We start from the raw sequence: 19,465 nt of genomic DNA on the forward strand, positions 1-19,465 counted from the left end.
GCAGCATGGGTAGTAACACTCCCCTTCCTCCCCTAACGAGGGGCTGAGATAAGACACCAGACAAGATCTGACCAATTTCTCAGCTATGGGAAAAGGAATGCCTGGTCCAGCACCTTCCTGACTCCCTACTTCTAGGGTTCAATGGTAACACAGCTGTAGCAGCGGTCTCTGACAGAGCTGGGGGCAGTTAGGAAGCAGATGGCCTCACTCACTGACCAGCCCCTTGGGCAGTGCTGGCCAGCTGCACTCAGAATCATCTAGCTTCTGGAAATCCCAATTCTGCTTTCTGCCAGACCCATCCTCCAGAGGAATGAGGATCCTTGGGAGATGGCAAGCTTGCCTCATCCTGGGCTGAACCTTCCCTGGCATGACATGCCCCGGATTACACCAAGCCCTGCCCACTCCACAGAGCACCTACCTCACTGTGGCTTCCCTTAACAGGTGGGAAGTCCATCTATACTATCAGGTCAGGAGGAGAACGAGCCTCCCCCTTGGGCCCTGTGGAGGCAGCAGTCCCAACCTGGCTGACAACAGATCTCAGTCTAGAAGGACTGGTTCTGCCCTGGGACATGGCTGACAGAGCTCAACCTTGGCTTCCAAGTCATTGCTGTTTAAATTATGAACAGGTGTGGGGAATATGGCCCTTTCCCCCGCCAAATCAAGAGATCACCACAGACAGGCCTAAGATCTCTGCCAACGATACCAACTGCTCCCCTTGGGTCTTGGAAATGCCTGTGGCCAGCCCTGAGAGCTGTGGGGGGAGAAGCCGCGTGGCTTAGCTCCTTCCTAGGTCAGGCTGAGGGCGCAGAGGGAGAGGGGCTGGGCTTGGAGCTAAAATTACATTCACCAATAAAGCTCATAGGAGGTCAAATTTTGCCATAACTCACTCTTTCCTCTGTAACTGATTTCCCTGACACTGAGAACAAGGAGAAGGAGGGAAACATAAAATGTGTTTGTCTGGGAGCCCTGAGGGCCCGAAGCGCTGGAGGTGTGCAGCGGGTTGCTGGATTCTCATTTATCAACCTTAAAAGGGATGGAGTGATAAATGCATAACCGTCCCTTTAATATTTGATGCGGGCGCTAAGCCGCCTCAGCTGTCACCTTCGATGCATCACTGGGGCTGATCAACCCGCTTCCTGTCGTCACTCCCCCACCACTGCCAGCCGAGGCTGTTAATATGCTTGGAGCGTGCCTCTGGCCCCCTCGGAGGCCCTTACCTCGGAAGCCGCCCTCCAGGAGGGTGGTGGCCCGTATCCTCTTCTGCCCACACCACTCATACTCTTCAAAGCGGGTGCTGTTCTCAGTCTCGATGTCCACAGAGTCATCCTCAGCCACGCAGGAGCCTTCCCTCTGCAGAGGCAGAGCAAGCAGCTGGGGTCTGTGGAGCTCCCAGCCAGGCCAGGGGGCTGGGCACGCCCTCCCCAGCAGGGCCGCCTCTCCCTTCTCCCCCCACCACCAGGCACAGAGGCATGCCAGTGGGCAGCAGCCCTGCCCCTCCAGGACATCCAGGTCTGGGCAGAGGGAGAGGGAAGGGGGGAGGGAGTGGGGGAGGTCATGGCACCTCTACCTGGGACAGGCATCGCTCCACATGCCTACTCATCTCGGGCTCCGATCCTGCCAGGGGGCGGCTGCACAGGGGACATACCTGGCCTTCATCCTGCTTCCGACGCTTCATCTTCCCAATTCGAGCTACACAGAAAAACCAACCACAAGGCCCCAATGACATGGTCCTCAATGACCCTGTGAGGTTCTGGGGCCTAGGCCCCACAAGCGCAGCCAGCTGAGGCCTTAGAGGGCTGGCTCTCTGCCTTTCCCTATATCTGTCCTCTGAACAGAGGCTCAAGGCTCTTCAGAGAGCTGGGCTGGGAGAAGCCTGGTCTCCTCTGCCCACCCAGGTAGACAGTGGTTGCTATCTGGGGGCTCTGCACCCTAGCAGCTGGGAGTGGATGGAGCGAGTCCCTGAAATCACACATCTGGGAGCTCAATGGCAAGAGAGGGAATGGTGCTGGAGGGCACAGATGGCATGGTGTGCCATGCACTGGGCTGTCTGGGCACACAGTGGGCAAGCTACCGACTTGAAGTTTTTTCAGATTTTTGCTGGAGTTTGTTCCTATCTGGTGTAAGAAGTCATAAAGTTCCAATATTTTCTCCCAGAGATTGAGCAAGGACAATGATTTATAAAATGTTTGCCCACAAGCATTATTACTCCCATTTTATGAATGAAGAAACTGAGGCCCCAAGAGGCTTTTAAGTGACTTGCCTAAGGTCAAGGAAGGACTCACACCTGAGTCTTCTGACCCTGACCCAGTCCAGTGGTCCTCCCACTGCACTCTGCTGTTTCTACTAAAAGCAACTCCATTTTACAGAGGGATAGACTGAGTCAGCCTCTTGGAGACTGCTCCCTGTCACAAAGGGTCACTTCTGTAGAAGGCTTCTAGCTGTGGCCCAGGTGCATCTTGGGAGCTCTGTGCTCCCCAGAGCACCTTCACTTCCAATCACGGAGGAAGGGAGGGAGTGGCCTCAGAGGCAGAGGCTGTGGGCCAGTGAGCCCATGGCACGGCTAATTAATGCTGAAAGAGTGATCATTTCTAATTAGCTCACTGATCCCTCTCTTCCTCCAGCCCGACAAGCCCTAGAGCTCCAGAACTCAGGGAAGCAGGGGCAGCACTTGGGGGTGTGGTGGGGGGCTCTTTCCCAAACCCCGCCCGGTCTGCTTTCTTTCCAGCTTCTCCATTGACAGCTTCGTGGGGACCCAGGTTCTTCAGTGATTATTTCAACCTTCTGCTGGGAGGTGAGGAGTTCACTAATGTTTATTAGCATTAATAATGATGATTAGGCTGTCAGAGGACTCTTGGAGAGCCACCATCTCAGCCTGCCTGCCTTCCCTATTACTGATGGCTCAGCTAGTGGGAGGGGAGGCACACACTTAACCCCTTCCCACCTGGACCCTCCGGCCCAGGCAGGCTGGAGAGCCCCACCTGGGCATTCTGGCAACCAGTCATTCTGGAGTTAGCCCCAGAGAAGCAGTTCTAGTGGGGTCTGGGGAAGGGGGGAGGCTGTGGGTGGCCTATCTGACTCCTACCTCACAGAGCAGAAAGACCCCCTCCCACACAGCCTGACTCCCCCAAGGATGCCCCTAGGAGGGCCTGGCCAAGGCCATCCATGCTCCCAGATGTCTCCCCACCCTAAATCCTGGGGGCCCCCTTGCTTCTGGCTGACATCAAAGCTGCCAAAATGTGGCCCCTTGAGGCTCGGTGAGGCTGAGGTGACTTGCCCAAGGTGACAAAAGCAGTAAATGACCAAGGTGTGTTTCGGAGACTCTAAGCCCCCCCTCTTCCCACTGTCCTGTAATCCCTGTCAGTGCCCCAGGGGCTAGACCTGATGGGAACCTGGGACAGAAGAGACCATATAACGTACACGCCTGCCTGGGGACAAGGGTGGCCCCATTCTCCCCTCTCCCCTGGAAGGTCTCAGTCAAGTTCAAGAGGCTGAGAAGCTAGAGGAGATTCCCACCCCCTCTTCTGTCCTTGACAGAGCTGCCAGGTACAGGGAGCCCAGTGAGCTGAGCCACTCAGTGGGCAGAAAGGGCTTATCTCATTCCCTCCATGCTGGAGCTGCAAGAGTCCTTAGAGATTCTCTGGTTTAACTTCACTCAACAGATAAGGAAACTGAGGCACAGAGTGACACACTGATTGCCTACAATCACACAGGTAGTATGTTGTAGGCCCCTAACTCTAGATTCTGGGCTCCTTCTCCTATAGCTGGGAGGCTGTTAAGCCCAGATCCTTGACCTCCAGAGAAACCCTGTGAGGTTACCATTCTTGTGATCTTGAGGGCCCGAGGGCCAGACATTACAATCCATGGGACTCAAGGATCACCCTGCTTGGCTGGCACATGGCTAAAGGTGCCCAATGAGGCGGTTTGGATGGCAGAAGCACTGAGCACTAATGCTGGGAGAGGTCAAGAAGGCCGAGCTCCTAGAGAGCTTCTTTGATGGGGCAGCAAGGTGCCATTCCTCTGAGCTCAGCACTGGGGCCAAAGGGCTCCCAGGAGCCTCATTCCAAAGCCATCATGGCCTGGGGAGAAAACAGGCAGCAGACGCTTGGTTTTGGGGGAGACTTGGGGCAGAAATGATGTGGGTCCTGGGGTACAGCTGGGTACAAGGCAGTGGCTCTGTAGAAAGGAGGTTATCTAGTGATCATCTCCCATAGAGTTTTACAGAAAGAAAAAGCAAGGTGGCCAGGGAGGGACTGGCTCTTTGTTCTTCCCGATCGTATCTTGCCTGGCAGGAGATGGCTCCGTGAGGATGGACTGCAGGGAAGGCAGCTAGTGAAGAAATTCTCCCCTACACTGGCGTGGGCCAAGCCAGCTGCAAGGGCAGCAGAGTCAAGTTTTCCCAACGGCCTGCCCTGCCTGTGGTGCCCAAGGACCCAAGAGGGGAAGGACTCCCAACCCCTCTGCCCCGAGGAGATATACTGGAGTGGCTGATGCCAGCAGCTGCAGGCCGGCCCCAGGGTTCTTGCCCATGGCTGCATCACGGTACCAGAAGGAATAAAGGGACTCCTTGGCAATGGAAAAAGCGCTGGTTTTAGAACTGGAGGACGAGGTCTTTGCTATTTACTTCTTGTGGGATTTGGGGAAAATTCCTTTGCCTCTGTGAGCCTCAGTGTCCTCGTCTGTAAAATGAGGTTATTAGCTTGACTCTAAATCTCTCCATAGTCCTATGCCTAGGTGAGGTGTATGTAGATGAGTCCTGTGGACTCCCTGCAGCTGGAGGGCCAGCAGCTGTGGCTTGCCTGTGAGCAATGTCAGACCAGGTCACTCTTTCACTCAAGAAGCTTCAGTGGCTCCCTGTGGCCCGAGATGAACCTGCTGCCTGGCATCCCAACCCTTCCCTCGAACCCCCTGGTTCAAATCTATCTTTCCAGACTCATTTGCTACTTCTTCCCCTCACACGTTCCCCATCCCAGGCAAACTGACCTATGTGCTCCTCAACATTCTGTCTTGTGGCCCATCCTCATGCTTCCTGACTGACACTGCCTAGCAGCCTCTTTACTTCCCTGCTTTCTTCTCTCCAGGTTTTCCTGACACAGCCCTCTCCCACCCAGCTGCTCCTCCTCCAGGTCAAGCCCCTTCTCTTGGGGGTCCCCCAAGGCTCTGGCCTGGGACAATCTGGCTTCTCCCACTAAACTCTCACTTGGCGGTCTCAGTGCCCACATTCTTACCTATGGGTGCTACAGAAACGACTCTCAGGTCTATCTGTCCAGCCCTGATGTCTCTCCCGAGTTTCAGTCTCACATCTCCAACTGCTTATCAGACAGTGTGAATGAGATGCTTTACAGACATTTCGAGCCCAACACGTCCAAGGGAGCTCAAGCACTCCCCTCTCTGTAACGTTCTTCTTGCTGGGGGTGGGGAGCCCCAGTCACCCCAGCTTTACAGCCTCAGTATCGCCCTCTACTCCTCACTATCTCCACCCCCCCCCATCTGTTGGCAAGGCCATCTCCTGAATACTCGCCCTCCTCTCCTCAACTCTGTGCAGGCGCTCCTAGCTCATGGCTTCGAGCTGCCTCGGCTGCTGTTGGGACGGCCTGCTTCAAGCCTCCCCACTCCAATTCATCCTCCCCTCAGCTGTCATGGCCATCTTCCTAAGGGGCAGGTCTGACCATGTCACCTCCCACTCCCCTCAATAAACTTCCATGGCTCCCTACTACCTCTGAGACTGATATAAAATCTTGTTTGGCTTTCAAGGCCTTTCCCACCTTTCCATTCTTCTTACACCACCCCTTCCCCTCAGGCTGGCCTGGCTGTTCCTTGCACAGGACACACCATCTCCTGACTCTGGGCATTTCCCCTGGCTGTCCCTCCTCTGCTGGCCTCCTGGCTTCCTTCCAATCTCAGCTTAAATTCTACTTTCTGCAAGTAGGCCCTCCTTATCCCTCTTAATGCCAATACCTTCCCTGAAGCCTCTCCCTGGCGGACACTCCTAGTACACAGGAGCTGCAGGCAGTTACCCACTAGACTGGACCTCCAGGCTTGATCCTTGCCTTTCTCTGCATCTCTAGTGCTCAGCATGGTGCTTAGGATGTAGTAGGCGCTTAATCAATGCCACCGACTTGACTGACTTGCACTCCCTAGTGCCCCCCCCACCCCCTCACCACTTTCACTCGGCTCCTTGAAACCATTCTGGGGACATTCTATTTGCTGACTTTACCCCCAGGGGAGACTGTAAGCTGCAGGAGGGTAAGGCTTCCCTCATGCCCGGCAGCACCCCGTGTGGGTCCATGAGGTCACTGGTGTGGAAAGGGATTCCCAGTGAGGAACTTCCCTCAAGTGATGAGTCTTAAGGGAGCCAGCTAAGAAGGGTAGGGGCTGCCTTAGGTCACCCTAGGCAGGGACAAGAATTCAACCTAGGTGCTCCCTGGCTTGGAACCTAGAGCAAGGCAAGGGCTCCTGAGGCTGCCTGGGGTAAGGCAGAAAGAAAGGGAGCAGAGCTGACTCTCTTCTTCCTCTTCCACTGCAGGGGGTCTGGTGGGAGCCAGGGGTCACGGTCGAGCCACCCTGGGCCTCTCCCTACTGCCTGTGCCAGGTGCCTGGGCTGAAGGGATCCTAGACCACAAAGTGTCTGTACCCAACTCCAGCACCCCAAGAGGGGATAGCTGTGGCCTGCTTGGAGGTGGTCCCCAAATGTGCTATGGCTCCCTCTCCTTGCCCCAGAAGAAATGGGAAGGCTCCTGAAAGTAGCACCAGGAGCAGGTTTGGATCTCAGCTCTGCTGCTGACTAGTTGGGTGCCCTCAGGAAAGGGGATGTGGAGGTACAGGACTGGGGTGGAACTATGTAGTACCCTGGTGACCTTGGACCAGTCCCTTCACTTCCATGGGCCTCGGTTTCCTCTCCTATAAAATTAGGAAGCAGGACTAGATAACCTCTAAGATCTCTTCTGCTGTAGATCTGAGATGCTAAAGGCTCTGAGCCTCAGTTTCCCCATCATTTGGCCTCTGAAGTTCTCGAAGTGCCTTCTAGCGCCCAATCCCACCGTTCCCGTTTATCAGTGACTGGCGCGGAGTTTTGGTGGATGCCCAGAGCCGGGGAGGGCTCTCGGGTCCGGACTCACCATTCAGCCGGGTCTGCCGGTTGGCTCTCACTCTCAGGAAGGTCTGAGGGGAAATCCGGGCGGGCGGCGCGGGAGAGGCGGCAGCGGAGAGCGGAGGGAAGGAGAGGGGCACGGTGAGGTGGGGTGAGGTGCGGTGGGGCGCCGGCAAGCGAGGCCCCCTCCCCTGCCTCCCCAGGCCCCCTCTCCCTTCCCGGGCCGCCCCCGCCCCTCCCCCCAGGCCCGGCCCGTGTCAACAAACCTACTTCCTCCCTCCTGCCGCCGCCCACGCCGGCCGCCCCGCTGCGCCCGCGGCTCCGGGCCCTCGGCATAGCCGCCCCCGGCCCCCGCGCCGCCGCCCCGGCCCCCGCCCGGCCCCGAGGCCGCCGATGCGGGCGGATTCCCCGCGGCTGCCCGGCGGCGGCGCCGCCTCAGCTCCCAGCAGCGGCGGCGGCCATGTTGGCCCTCATCATGTGACCGCCGCTGCCGCCGCGCTCCTGGGGTAAGAGGTCACGAGCAGCGCCCGCAGGAGGCGGGGCCGCGGCGCGCAGGCGGCCCCTTTGGACTGGGGGGATCCCCCCCCCCCCGACCCCCACGGGGCCGGTCCCTGTCCTTGTGACTGGCAGTGTGCGAAGGTTGGCTGACCCCGGGCGGGCCTCCTTGGGACAGCGTGGATCAGTGTGGGTCAGCCTTGGGGCCCTGAGTATGGGGTGTAGCCCTTGGCAGTACTGGGGGTCTGCGAGGAAAGCGCTGAATCCGTGTTACATGTATAAGCTGGGTGTGTGTGTGTGTGTGTGTGAGACAGCCCCCCCTCCCCCCAGTGATGTATCCGTATGTTATCAACTTGGGGTCTGGGGGTCTGAGAGTCTGACTCGGCTTCTCGGAGCAGGACTTGTCTTTATGTAGCAATCTTTGGGCCCTTAGAACGTAAGGTATCTTTAAGTATCAGCTGCGGAGGGGGGGCGGGGCTGTCAGGGGCCGCCCCTTAGAACGTGATTTATCAGTATGTATCTGTATCCGCACGAGATCTTCGGTCCTGGCCCCACCCCTTAGAGCAGGATTTGTCCTGTATCAAACTTTGGGCCCTTAGACGAAATATCCATCCATGTGTATCAGGCATATGGATCAACATGGGGGGTATGGGTCTGGCTTAGAATGGGATGTTTCAGTGGTGTTTCGTTACATGTATCAGCAGTGGGGCCTGACTCTCCCCACCACCCTCCCTCTTTGATGTTTAGCAGTATGGATAACCCCCTGCTTCCAGTCTGAGGCTGATTCTGACCCTGTCCAACCCTTGGAACTTAATTATCAGGCTAGGAGCTGCCTCCAGCTGCTTCTGTCTTACTCTGACCCAGCCTGGCACATCCCTTAGAACCTCATGTATCTGGTTTTGTCAGTTATGGGTCTGCCTGTCAGGGTCTGTCGGGATCGGGCATGCCCCGCTCAGAAGTTATGTCCTAGCCACCTGTCTGGGTCTTATTTGTCTTCCGGTCTCACCCTTGTCCTGACCTCACACCATTGAACCTTGGGTATCTGCTGTCCTTGGCCCTGGACACTGTTTATCAGCTGTCTGGTTTGGGACCCACTACATCCCATGGCCAGCCCCCCAGACCTTTATGTGTCAGCTCTGGGGCCAGGTCTGGAGCTGGGTCTGTGGTCCTGGAAGGTAACACACCAAGGTGTCCTTCTGGAGAGTATGACTTGCCACTTCCTGCCTCCTATCAAGTGTTTTTCCCCTCACCTACCCACGGAGGGAGTGACTAACCTTAGTGTACAAATAAGTGGAAGCAAGCTTCAATTTGTACTCCTTCTTTGGATGAGCTGGAAGGGCATTATCTTCTTCAGTCCCTCTCACCTTGGAGCTTCTGTGATGCTCCCCTCTGCTTTCTAGCTCAGTAGATCACCTCTTGGCTGAATGATTGTGACAATCTCCTAACTTGTCCCTTTAGGTACTCAGCATTTCAATCAAACTGGGCTAAATGCTGTTCCTTGAACTTTCAGTTGCATCTCCTGCCTCTGAATCTTTGTCCACTTAGTTTCCTAGGTATTCCCCTCTTCTTCTCTTCAGTACCAGCTCGTGTGCCACCTGCTCTAGGAAGCCCCCTTAGCAACCCTCCTTGTTCCTCTTGAGCTCCCACAATGCATCTTGTTGATACCCCCTTCACTCCCTTCCTCCGTGGGCCTTTCCCCTGACCAGCTTGGTGATCTTCATTGTCATTATCTGTATATGGCTGGTCTTGCTTACTAGATTGTGAGCCTATGAAGGGTAGGAATCATGACTTCCTCATTCATATCCCCACAGAGTCCAGGCCAGGACCTTGAAACAGCAATTCCCTCTACATTTCACTGATGAGGAAGTTGAGACCCAGAGATCCTCCACTTGGCCCTAGGAGAGAAGGCCTCAGCTGAGGAGGAATGAGGTCCTTGGGGAGTTATTCTCTCTCTTTCTCTCTTTCTCCTTCTCCCTCTTCCCCTCATCCCTCCCTTCTTCTTCTCTGTTCAAAACCCTTTAGTCTTTCCTACTTCTTCTCAATAACTCCACTGAGTGACATTCAAAGCCTTCTGCAACCTGGTGCCACCCTAAGTTGTCACTGTCATATGAGATAATGCAGAAAAAGTACTTTGCAGACCTCAAAATATTATGTAAATGTCATCTCTCCTCCTCCTCATTATTATTATTATTTTTTTACCTTTTGGAGGGCAATTGGGGTTAAGTGACTTGCCCAAGGTCACACAGCTAGTTTTGTGTTGTGTCTGAGGCTGGATTTGAACTCAGGTCCTCCGGACACCAGGGCTGGTGCTCTATTCACTGCGCCACCTAGCCGCCTCTCCTCCTCCTCATTATTATTTATTTCCCAGGCTCCAATTCATTTTTAAAACACTTCAAACCTGGCCCCAGCCTCTCTTTCCAGGCTCATTGGGCACTGCACACTCTTCTACCCTCTACAGTCCAGTCCAGCAGACCTGCCCTCTGTGCCTCACACTCAGCAGCCACTCCTTATTTCAGCTCCATGCTCTGGCACTGACCTGGCCTCCATGCGCAGAATCCAGTCCTCACTCACCTCCTTAGAATCTCTTCCTTCAAGACAACCAGAGCACCATTGTCTACATGAACCCCTCCCTCCCCAAATGCTCTCCTGCTCCAACTACTTTGTGATTAATTGTTCTGCTTCTATTAACATTTATTCTCTGTATATTTGTGCTATCTATACTTCTATGTGGAGCATAGTGGATTGAGTGCCAGACCTGGAGTCAGGAAGACCTGAATTCAGACACTTAACTAGCTGTGTGACCCTGGGCAAGTCACTTAATGCTGTTTGCTTCAGTTTCCTCATCTGTCAAATGAGCTAGAGAAGGAAATGCAAACCACTCCAGTATCTTTGCCAAGAAAACCCCAAATGGGGGCACAGGGTTGGACCCGGCTAAAATGACTGAACAGTACTTATTTGTCCTTGGTATCTTCCTCATCAGAACGTCAGTTCCTTGGGAGTTGGGATTGTTTCCATCTATATTGTTTCCAACTATAGTCCTAGACTAGCCCAGTCCAGGACCTAACTTCCACATGGTAGGTATTTAGTATCTGCTCCTCTCCATGTACCCATGTTCCCTGCACTCTAGCCAAGTTGACTGAGTCTCTCTGACAGAATCATACTGTGAATCCTCCCACTGGCTTTTGGTCATACTGGTCTTTCTCCCTGGAATGCCTTCTTCCTCCTTGCCTTAACTATGTGTATCTAGACCTATCTCTCAAGAAGCCTGCCCCAAGACAGTTGGCAATGACTCGACCTCCCCTGCCCCCAGTGTCTGAGCCTCCACAAAGATCTTGGTACCATTCTGATGCACCCAGCAGGCAATGTTATGTATCCTAGCTGCCTTTAGATTCCAAAGCCCTTGAAGGAAGGGGCCATGTGTCCTTCAGCAGCTAGCACACAATAATTGTCTGATCAGTGTTTGCTGAATTAATGTCTCCCTCATCTGTCTGTATCCTTCTTGCTAGGTCCTCTACTCTTTCAATCTTGTCTTTCTCTGTATTCCTCCCTGTCTCTCACCCTGTCCCTCCCTCTCTTGGTCTCTCTTTTCTCCTGCCTCTTCATTTTCTTCATATTTCTCCCTTTTCCTTTGTCAGGTCCCCTCTCTCTATTTCTCATCTCCCCACTCTTTCTGTCTCTCTCCCTTCCTTTGTGTCTTGTTCTGTTAATCTGAGACACAAAGGTGTTTCCTTCCCCCCTTTTCTATTTCTCTTTCTACCACTTAACCTCTTTCCCTCTGCTCTCTACCTGGACATCTCCCATTTGGTTTCCTCTGCATTAAATCCCAGCCACCATGTCAATAACTATGTCCCCTTAGGCTCAGATGGGAGAGCATAAGTGCCCCAGAACTAATAGCACTTCCCACCCAGGCCACTAGTCCTCCTTTCAGCCCTTTCTCCACTGCAGATAGGATCTGGCAACTGCCTCAGCTGGGACTTTGATCCCAGCTTCTTGGGAGCCACATCAACTGAAGACCTGGAAAAGAAAGTTCTCAGCCTCCAAGTCCTTGCCCTCTCAGATGGTTCGACACCAGAAACAGAAGGATTTTATCAGTGGATAGAGTATCAAAGAAGATGCATTTCCATCTATCTGCCTTGTCACCACACCCAAAGGACTATTGGGCTTTTCCATTGGACTTAGCTGAGATCTCTTTTCTATACCTTGAGAGCAGGGGCTGGCAGTACTGAGCGCAGTGCTATGCACATAGTAGGCACTTAAATACTTTTTCATTCCTTCACTTATCTTTGTCTCTCTCTTGTTGCTATTTCTGTCTCTTCTGTCTCCTTACCTTTCTCTGTCCCTCTCCCTCTCTCTCCCATATCTATCACTCTTTTCTCAGTTTCTGCCCGTCTTCCTCTCTCACTGTTTCTCTATCTCTCTTCTTGTTTTTTTCCCATGTCTCTTTCTGAATGTCTCTGTGATACTGTATGATTGGGGGTGGGGGGGGTCAGGTGGCTTCTTCAGCATGAAAAGGGCCTTCTGGGCAGAGTAGAACCCTTCTTGGGGCAAGGCTTAGGTAGTTACAGCGTTAGCAAGAGGAAGGGCTAGGACCATGGCTTGGGTTGGGGTAGTGGCCTCAGGTGGGATGAGACAACAGACAGAGGATAGCAGGAAATGCTTCCATTTTTGTTCCATAGAGGATGATCTTTGGATAGAAGAAGGCAAGAGAAAGCTGGACAAATTCAAGCTTCCTGGACCAAACGAACGAATTGCCTCAACTTCTGAAGGTGAAGATTTCTGAACTGTTTGATGCTGATCCCTGAAAGCCTAGGGAAGATGGGAGAGATGCCTCAGGCCTGGAGAAAGGCAACCATTGTCCAGTCTTTCCAAAGAGAGAAGGCTTCAGTTATTGGCAACATCCTAAAGTGGTACCTATAAAGTGATGGCTTGGGAGAAATTCATGATACAGGATGTTTCTGGAGCCCTTTAGGGTTATCAAAAACCCTCTACAGACAGGATTTCATTTCATCTTCACAACCACCCTGGGGAATAGGTGTGGCAGTGGTTATTACCTAGATTTTACAGATAAGGAAACCGAGGCTGAAGTTGCCATAATCACACAATTAGAAAGAATCCAGTAGAGGATTGGCCATCAAAGTCCGAAGGTTCTCCCCTAGTTTGGGATACCTCTCTACATCAAGCCTGGGAAAGGAGATGGAAAGAATCAGCTGGGCACCATCGGGCCAGGGTGGTCAGATCAGCCTCACTTCTTTTGTTGACAGGACTACTGAACTGGTCCATCTGGGGAATGCTGCAGCTACATTGTTTGACAAAGTCTCTCATGCAGAAGAGATGGAGAGAGATGGCCTGTAGGTGATAGGACATTTAGGTGATTTGGAAACCAGTTAAATGTCTGAATCCAAAGAGTTATCATGAAAGCTTAAATGTCAACTTGAATGGAGGTCTCCAGTGGAGTGCCTAAGGGATCTGTCTGTGTTGTGCAGTTTTGTCTTACTCCATACATATATCTTGCCCCTGCAAAATCAGTTATATATTTTATTTGCTCTTGGCATACTCTCCTTCACCTACTTCCTTATCTGTGAACAAATCTCTTCCTCCTCTAATAGAAAGTCAGCTCCTTGAGGCCAGAGTCCATTTCCCTTTTGCTTATATATCCCAAATACCTAGCACAGTGACAGATAATTAATTAATGTTTGTTGATAGACTGATCACATTTTCAGGGAGCCCTAAACTGGGAGGGATAGTTGACACATTGATGTCAAAGTCAGGATTTTAACAGTCAGGCTAGAGCATAGGACTGAATCTAAAAAGATGATTGAAATTTTATAGGGACAAATGTAAAGTCTTTTACTTGGGTTTAAAAAAATCAACTTTACAAGTACAAAATGGGAGAGAACTGGGTAAAAGACAATAGTTCTTCTGAAAAGAATCTGAGGTTTTAGTGGATTGTAAACTCAAAAGCATGACAAGGAGACCAACAGAGTCAAGGCTGTCCTTGCTTGCAACACAAGACACATAAAAGACTCATCTGTGGTGACGTGCTCTTATGAGACCCTCCCTAGAGTACCACTCCCTGAAATCTTGTTCTTCGGTGGTTTTTCAATCATACTCAATTCTTTGTGACTCTTCTGGGTTTTTTTTGGCAAAGATACTGGAGTGGTTTGCCATTTCCTTCTCCAGTTCATTTTACAGGTGAAGAAACTGAGGCAAACAAGGTAAAGTGACTTGCCCAGGGTCACACAGCTAGTACATGTCTGAGGCTGGACTTGAACTCAGGTCTTCCTGACACCAAGTTCAGCACTCCTCTTCTCCTTTCCTTTCCTCTCCTCCCTTTCTCTCTCTTTCTCTCTCTCTCTCTCTCTCTCTCTCTCTCTCTCTCTTTCTTCTCTCTTTTTTCTCTTCTCTCTCTCTTTTCTCGGCCTCTCCCCCTCTCCTGGATCCATTTCTCTGTCTCTGCCTGCCTCTTTTTGAGGGGCTCCCCCAAACCCCTATGAATTTCCTGACACCAAGAGCCCACCAGCAGAGATGGGTCAGGGAAGCTTCAGATTAGGGATGGGTAATCTCAGGTTCTTTCTAGTTCTGTGTGTGACTCATTGGCTTTCCCTCCCTGGAAACAGGGAAGAAGCAGAAGCAAAGCTGCTTTGTTGTCTCTTGTCCTGGTTTCCACAACATTCTCACCCCCTTTTTGAGGTAGAGGTCTCCCAAACCACTTCCTTGCCCAGGCTCAGCTCCATCTTCTCTGGTCCATTGACATTCACAGACTTTAGAAGCCCTGAGCCTGTGGCCTTGGTCAGTGTGAGAGGGAGAAGGGTAGGGCTTGCCTCCATCATCCACAAGACCCTCTACTAACACTTCCACAAGACTTACCTTTGGGCCAGGAGGCTTCCAGGCTACCAGGCCTGGCCTTGACATCATCCTGCATGGTGGTTATGAGCTCCTGCTCTGGCTTCCTCCATGCCCCTTCTGCTGGGGGTGGAAGTAACCAGGGCCAAAGCCTAGGATTTGAGTCCTCAGTGCCTGCCTGCTTTTCCATCTTCACAAGGACAACCCAGGACTCTGAGACTTTCTAGACAGCCTAATGGAATCCCCTGTTCATGCCTGCAGGTGTGTTAGCCTGAAAAATTCTGTCTGACCCTGGGAAAATCCTCCTCACTCTTTCCCCAGCTTGCCCCAAAGCTGCCGTCCTGATTCCCAATCTTCAGCCAGGGGTTGGAGTGCTAGGTACACAGAACCACCAAAAATCTGAGTGGTCATCCAGGCCTACTCTGGGTGGGGGACAGAGTCAGGGGGTATAGGTTGGTGGGAGAGGCAGAGAGGCATCCTCTCTCTTCCCCAACCCCAGCCCCCCAGCTCTTGGGCATGGGAATGATGGGTTCATTTGCTCCCATCCTAGCAGATTGTCTCTTGCTAGGGAGTACTGCACATATGTGAGGTTCTGAGACCCACCTGATATCTGTCAGAGTGGTGCAGATCATCTGAAGAATGTGGAGAGGCTGTGGGTGAGTCCCCTTCTCGCTTGATTGAGGTTGATAATAAGAGAGACTGTAGGAAGAATAAAAACAGGAGGGGAGGTTGGTAGGGGCTGGGACACAGATTCTTCCACCCTTCCTGTAACCTTCCCTTTGTGGTCCATCTGGAAGGGTTTGCTCTCCCTGCCTCATCTGAATGCCAGTGACCCTTCTGCTGGGAGGTCTATCTCACTATAAGCCTGAGAACAAACTGTGTCTGGTCATATACTACCATCCTTCAAAGGTGCCACCCCATCAGAGAGTCTTCTCTGATTTCCCCAGGCAGAAGTGCAGCTTGTGACTGATGATACCAACATGGATGCCTGTACTTCTCAAGCACTGTAAGGCTGAGAAAGCTCTGCTGCCAACAGATTCTGAAGGAGCTAGTGGAGGAGGGTGAATAGAGTGCCTCCATTGCACAGTGAGGAACATGAAGCCCAGGGCTGGGGGCAGGGTGGGGGGAGGGGAGAGGAAATGCCCCCTGCCTGAGCTCAGTCCGGGTCTAAGGACCCTTATCACAATCTGCCCTGGGCTTCTATAGGAATTCCCTCTGGACCAGGATGAGCCTGGAAAGCCCTCAGAACTGAGCAAGCATCTCCATCATGTGGTTGTCCAGCCTCTTCTTAAAGAACTCCAGTGAGAACTCCTTTCCCTCTGCCTCTCCAGGCAGCCCATCCTACTGCTGGACAGCTCCCAGGTCCTCTCAGTGTTCCTCTGCCACAGAGCAAGGAGGATCTCTTCCCACAGGGACAGTTTTTCCCATAGTTAAACACAGCTCTCATGTCTCTTCTCCCTTCTCCCCAGCTCAAGGATTCTCTTTTCCACACCAGGCTTCTCCTAAACCCCTAAACCCAGCAGCCAGAACTGAGGACCGGGATGTTAGGTTTTAATGATCAGATGCAAGGCCACACCTCCCAGTTCTAGGATGCTGGACCCAAAGGGTCTCATATCACAACTTTACCCCCACACTGAGAGAGAGTGACAGTCTCATCCCTACTTCACAGAGGAGGAAACTCAATCCCATCCAAAGGAAGGGACTTGTCCATGGTCACCCAGCTGGGAAGCAATGGTGCCTGGTCTTGGCTCCAAAGGTAGGGCCCTCTCCCAGGATGGGGTCTCCTCCACCCACCAACACACAGTAGAGGCCCAGAGCATCTTTGCTGATGACTTGGCAATCAATCTTTTTTATCTATTATCTCAAATCAGGAAAGAGGGGAAGGAGGGAAAGACAGAAGGTCAGATAGCCTGCAGGAGGAACTTGGGTTCAGTGATCACGCCTTTGCATGTGAGTTGCAGGTCTCTATATCCAGCCCTTGCCTCCCTCCTGACCCCTTGGCCCTGATCCCTAGGCCCCCACATTACTGACTGCCTTTTGGTTACCTTTAATGCACCATGTCTGAAACAGTATTCATCATCTTTCCCCTCCAAACTCTCCCCTTTTTCCAGGCTTCCTGTTATTGGTGAGGGCAGCACCATCTTCCCAGGCACCCAGGCTTGCCTTCTAGGTCTCATCTTCAACTCTTCCAGTGCCTTCACCCCCATATCCAATCTCTTGCCAAGTCCTGTCATTTCTGTCTTCAGAACCTCTTTCCTCTAAGCCCCCTTCTCTGCTCTAACACTTACCATCCTGGTGCAGAACCCCCACTGCCTCTCACCTGGACTACTCTTATAACTTCCTAACTGGTCTCTCTGCCTCCAGTCTTTCACCTCTCCAATCCGTCCTCTGTTCAGCTGCCAAAATGATAGTCCTTGAGATACATACAAGTCTAATCATGTCCCTCTTCTACCCAAAGATCTTTAGTGGCTCCCTATTATCTCTAGGCTAAAATACAAACTTCCCATTTAGCAGTCAAATCCTCAGCCTGGCTCCATCCAGATCTTCCAGTGACAGGAAACACTCTACTGCTTCCATGCCTTTTTACAGATGGTGCAGGAGGTCCCCAAAGCTTGGGATGCCTTTGTGTTTCTCACCTTCACTCTTAGAATCCATTGTTTCCTCCAAAGCTCAGCTCCAGGGGCTACATATATACCCAGAAATGCAGATACATATGTATGTGTGTATATAGAATGTACACGGGGTGAATATACACATACATGAGAATATATATGTGTATACATAGTGTATGTGTGTATACACATATACATTATACATGACATGTAATGTATATCTACAAGAATATAATACATATACTAGGTCTATAACAATATATAATGTAAGCATAATGTATATACCTGTATATACACATGCGAACATATGCATGAGTGTGTATACATGTGTGTGTATATAGTGTATGTGTGTATACCCATATCCAAAATATAGAATGAATATATACAAATATATAATGCATACAATACATACATGCATATACAATATAACAATATATAATGTGCATATGATGTATATATGGGCACACACATATAATGTATACATGCATGTGTATATATAGTGTATGTGTGCATACACACATACGTGTGCATATACACGAGGACATACATATGTATATATAATGTACACATTGGGCATATACATATGTACACGTATAATGTATATGTGTGTAGTCTATACATATGCAGGTGTATATATACATATGTATGTGTATACAGTGTTTGTGGGTATATACATACACACACGTGTGGATATATAATGTGCATATATGCATACACATGCATAAAATGCACACACATATGTGCCCACACATGTGTATGATGTACACACATTGTATACAAGTGTGTACATAGAGCACATGTATATGCATACAGTGTGCACTGTGTATATACATATATACATGTATGTGTATACAGTACACATGTGTATGTAATATAAATGTGTGTAGATCAATAGATCCTTCTAATAGAATGTAAGTGCCCTGAGGGCAAGGGCTGTTTCATTGTGGTCTGTATGACCTTAGCACCCAGCACAGTGATTGGTGCGTGCGCGCGCGTGCACACACACACACACACACACAGAGTAGGTGTTTAATAAGTACTTATTGAAAGGATGACTGATTGCCCCTGCTCCCCCCAGTGGCTCCAAGTGAGGGAAGGCTTTCCACCTCTCCCTCATAGTTGACTGAGCTGGACCTGGTAGCTATAGCTCCCTTCCTCCTTCTGACCCAAGCCAGTTTTCTCAGCATCTCCTTAGAACTTCTGGAAGGGACTTCAGAAGCTAGCTTGGCTGCAATGACAGGCACAGAAGTACAAGGATCAGAAGAATCCAGGCTCACATTTTGAAAGCAATTTACCCAGATCATCTCATTTCATCAGACAGCTAGGGGATGCAGTGACTAGCTCTGGGCCTGGACCTAGGAAAACTTCAGTGCTAATCCTGCTTCAGATACAAGCTGTGTGACCCTAAGTCACTTAACCTCTCTCTGACTCAGTTCCCCCACCTGTAACATGGGGCTCATAATAGCACCTCTCTTCCAGGGTAGGTGAAAGGATCAAATGAGATAGCTTATGATAAGTGTCTTTCAAACCTTACAGCGCGATTTGTCACGGACCAGTTTCCACACCTAGCCTTGGATCCAAGCCTTGTAGTGAGAGGAAAGCTTGGGTAGCTTACTACAATTTGAAGCCACTGTAATTGTTAGGAAGTTTGTCCTGACATGGAACTTCAGTCTGCCTCCTGACCTGTCCCCTACCCTCTGGTCCTGTCTCTGGGGCCCAGAAGAGGAAATCTCACCTCTTCTCCATGATGCCTCTTTAGATCCTTGAAGCCAAAGTGCCTTCACTTTTTTCTAGGCCAGGCTCCACCCAGACTGAGCTCCCCCTCCTTGGGTTGCTCTGGCCCAGGCTGACCCTGATACCTAAAGCTCTAGGGATTGGCTGCTTACTTTAGGACTGTGGGCTCTTCATTGGGACTGAAGGTGGTGCCTTATGCCCTTGGGGTCATTCCTTGTGGGGGCCAACACTCAGCCCTGTTTCGTTTGTTTTTTGAGGACCCTGGCTGGCCCATATTGACTCTAGGAGGAAGAGCAGCGTCAGGAGCTGAGCTAGAGAAGGTAGGAAGAACCAGTACTTTGAGTGCCGAACTTGCAAGGAGAAAGTGGAACGCTCGGGCCCTTCCCTGGTCAGCCTTGGGTTACCCAACCTGTTTCACGAAGAAGGGAAAAGCCAAGAGCCTGCTTTCCCCTCAAAAGCCCCAGGTTCCTCAGCACAGGATCACAGAAGAGCTAAGAGGAGCCTCTGAGATCACTGCTCCAACTTCCTTATTTCACAGAGGCCCTGAGATGCCAAGATACTTACCTGGGTCCACACAGGTAATTAATAACAGAGACAACACTTGAACCCAAGCCCTCTGCCTCTCATCCGAGGGTTCCTTCCACCACCACTGTCTCCCTCTCTGCTCTCTCTGCTTGGCTGGTGAATGAATGCC

The 19,465-nt window shown here is 51.4% G+C and overlaps 2 protein-coding genes across 5 annotated transcripts in view; both read right to left on the bottom strand.

The window, feature by feature from the left end:
- LOC138165419 (small ribosomal subunit protein eS8) overlaps positions 1-19,465 on the bottom strand; it is a 230,373-nt gene that overhangs the window by 128,588 nt on the left and 82,320 nt on the right. The window lies entirely within an intron of this gene.
- LOC138165415 (E3 ubiquitin-protein ligase RNF220) overlaps positions 1-19,465 on the bottom strand; it is a 246,520-nt gene that overhangs the window by 17,413 nt on the left and 209,642 nt on the right. For 2 of the 4 annotated variants that reach the window (XM_069093745.1, XM_069093744.1), the window contains exons 4-7: positions 15,029-15,124; positions 7,116-7,158; positions 1,568-1,689; positions 1,218-1,350 (exon numbers count right to left, since the gene is read on the bottom strand). In XM_069093745.1, the coding sequence (XP_068949846.1) occupies positions 1,218-1,350; positions 1,568-1,689; positions 7,116-7,158; positions 15,029-15,124 (394 nt within the window). Of the gene's footprint in view, positions 1-1,217; positions 1,351-1,567; positions 1,690-7,115; positions 7,159-7,357; positions 7,443-15,028; positions 15,125-19,465 lie in introns of those variants that run through there. The other 2 variants (XM_069093746.1, XM_069093747.1) reach the window with 2 other exon arrangements.

This window comes from Petaurus breviceps, unplaced genomic scaffold, assembly GCF_028583685.1.
Source record: "Petaurus breviceps papuanus isolate PSGF00001 unplaced genomic scaffold, PetGlider_PUasm1.0 208, whole genome shotgun sequence".
NCBI lineage: Eukaryota > Metazoa > Chordata > Mammalia > Diprotodontia > Petauridae > Petaurus > Petaurus breviceps.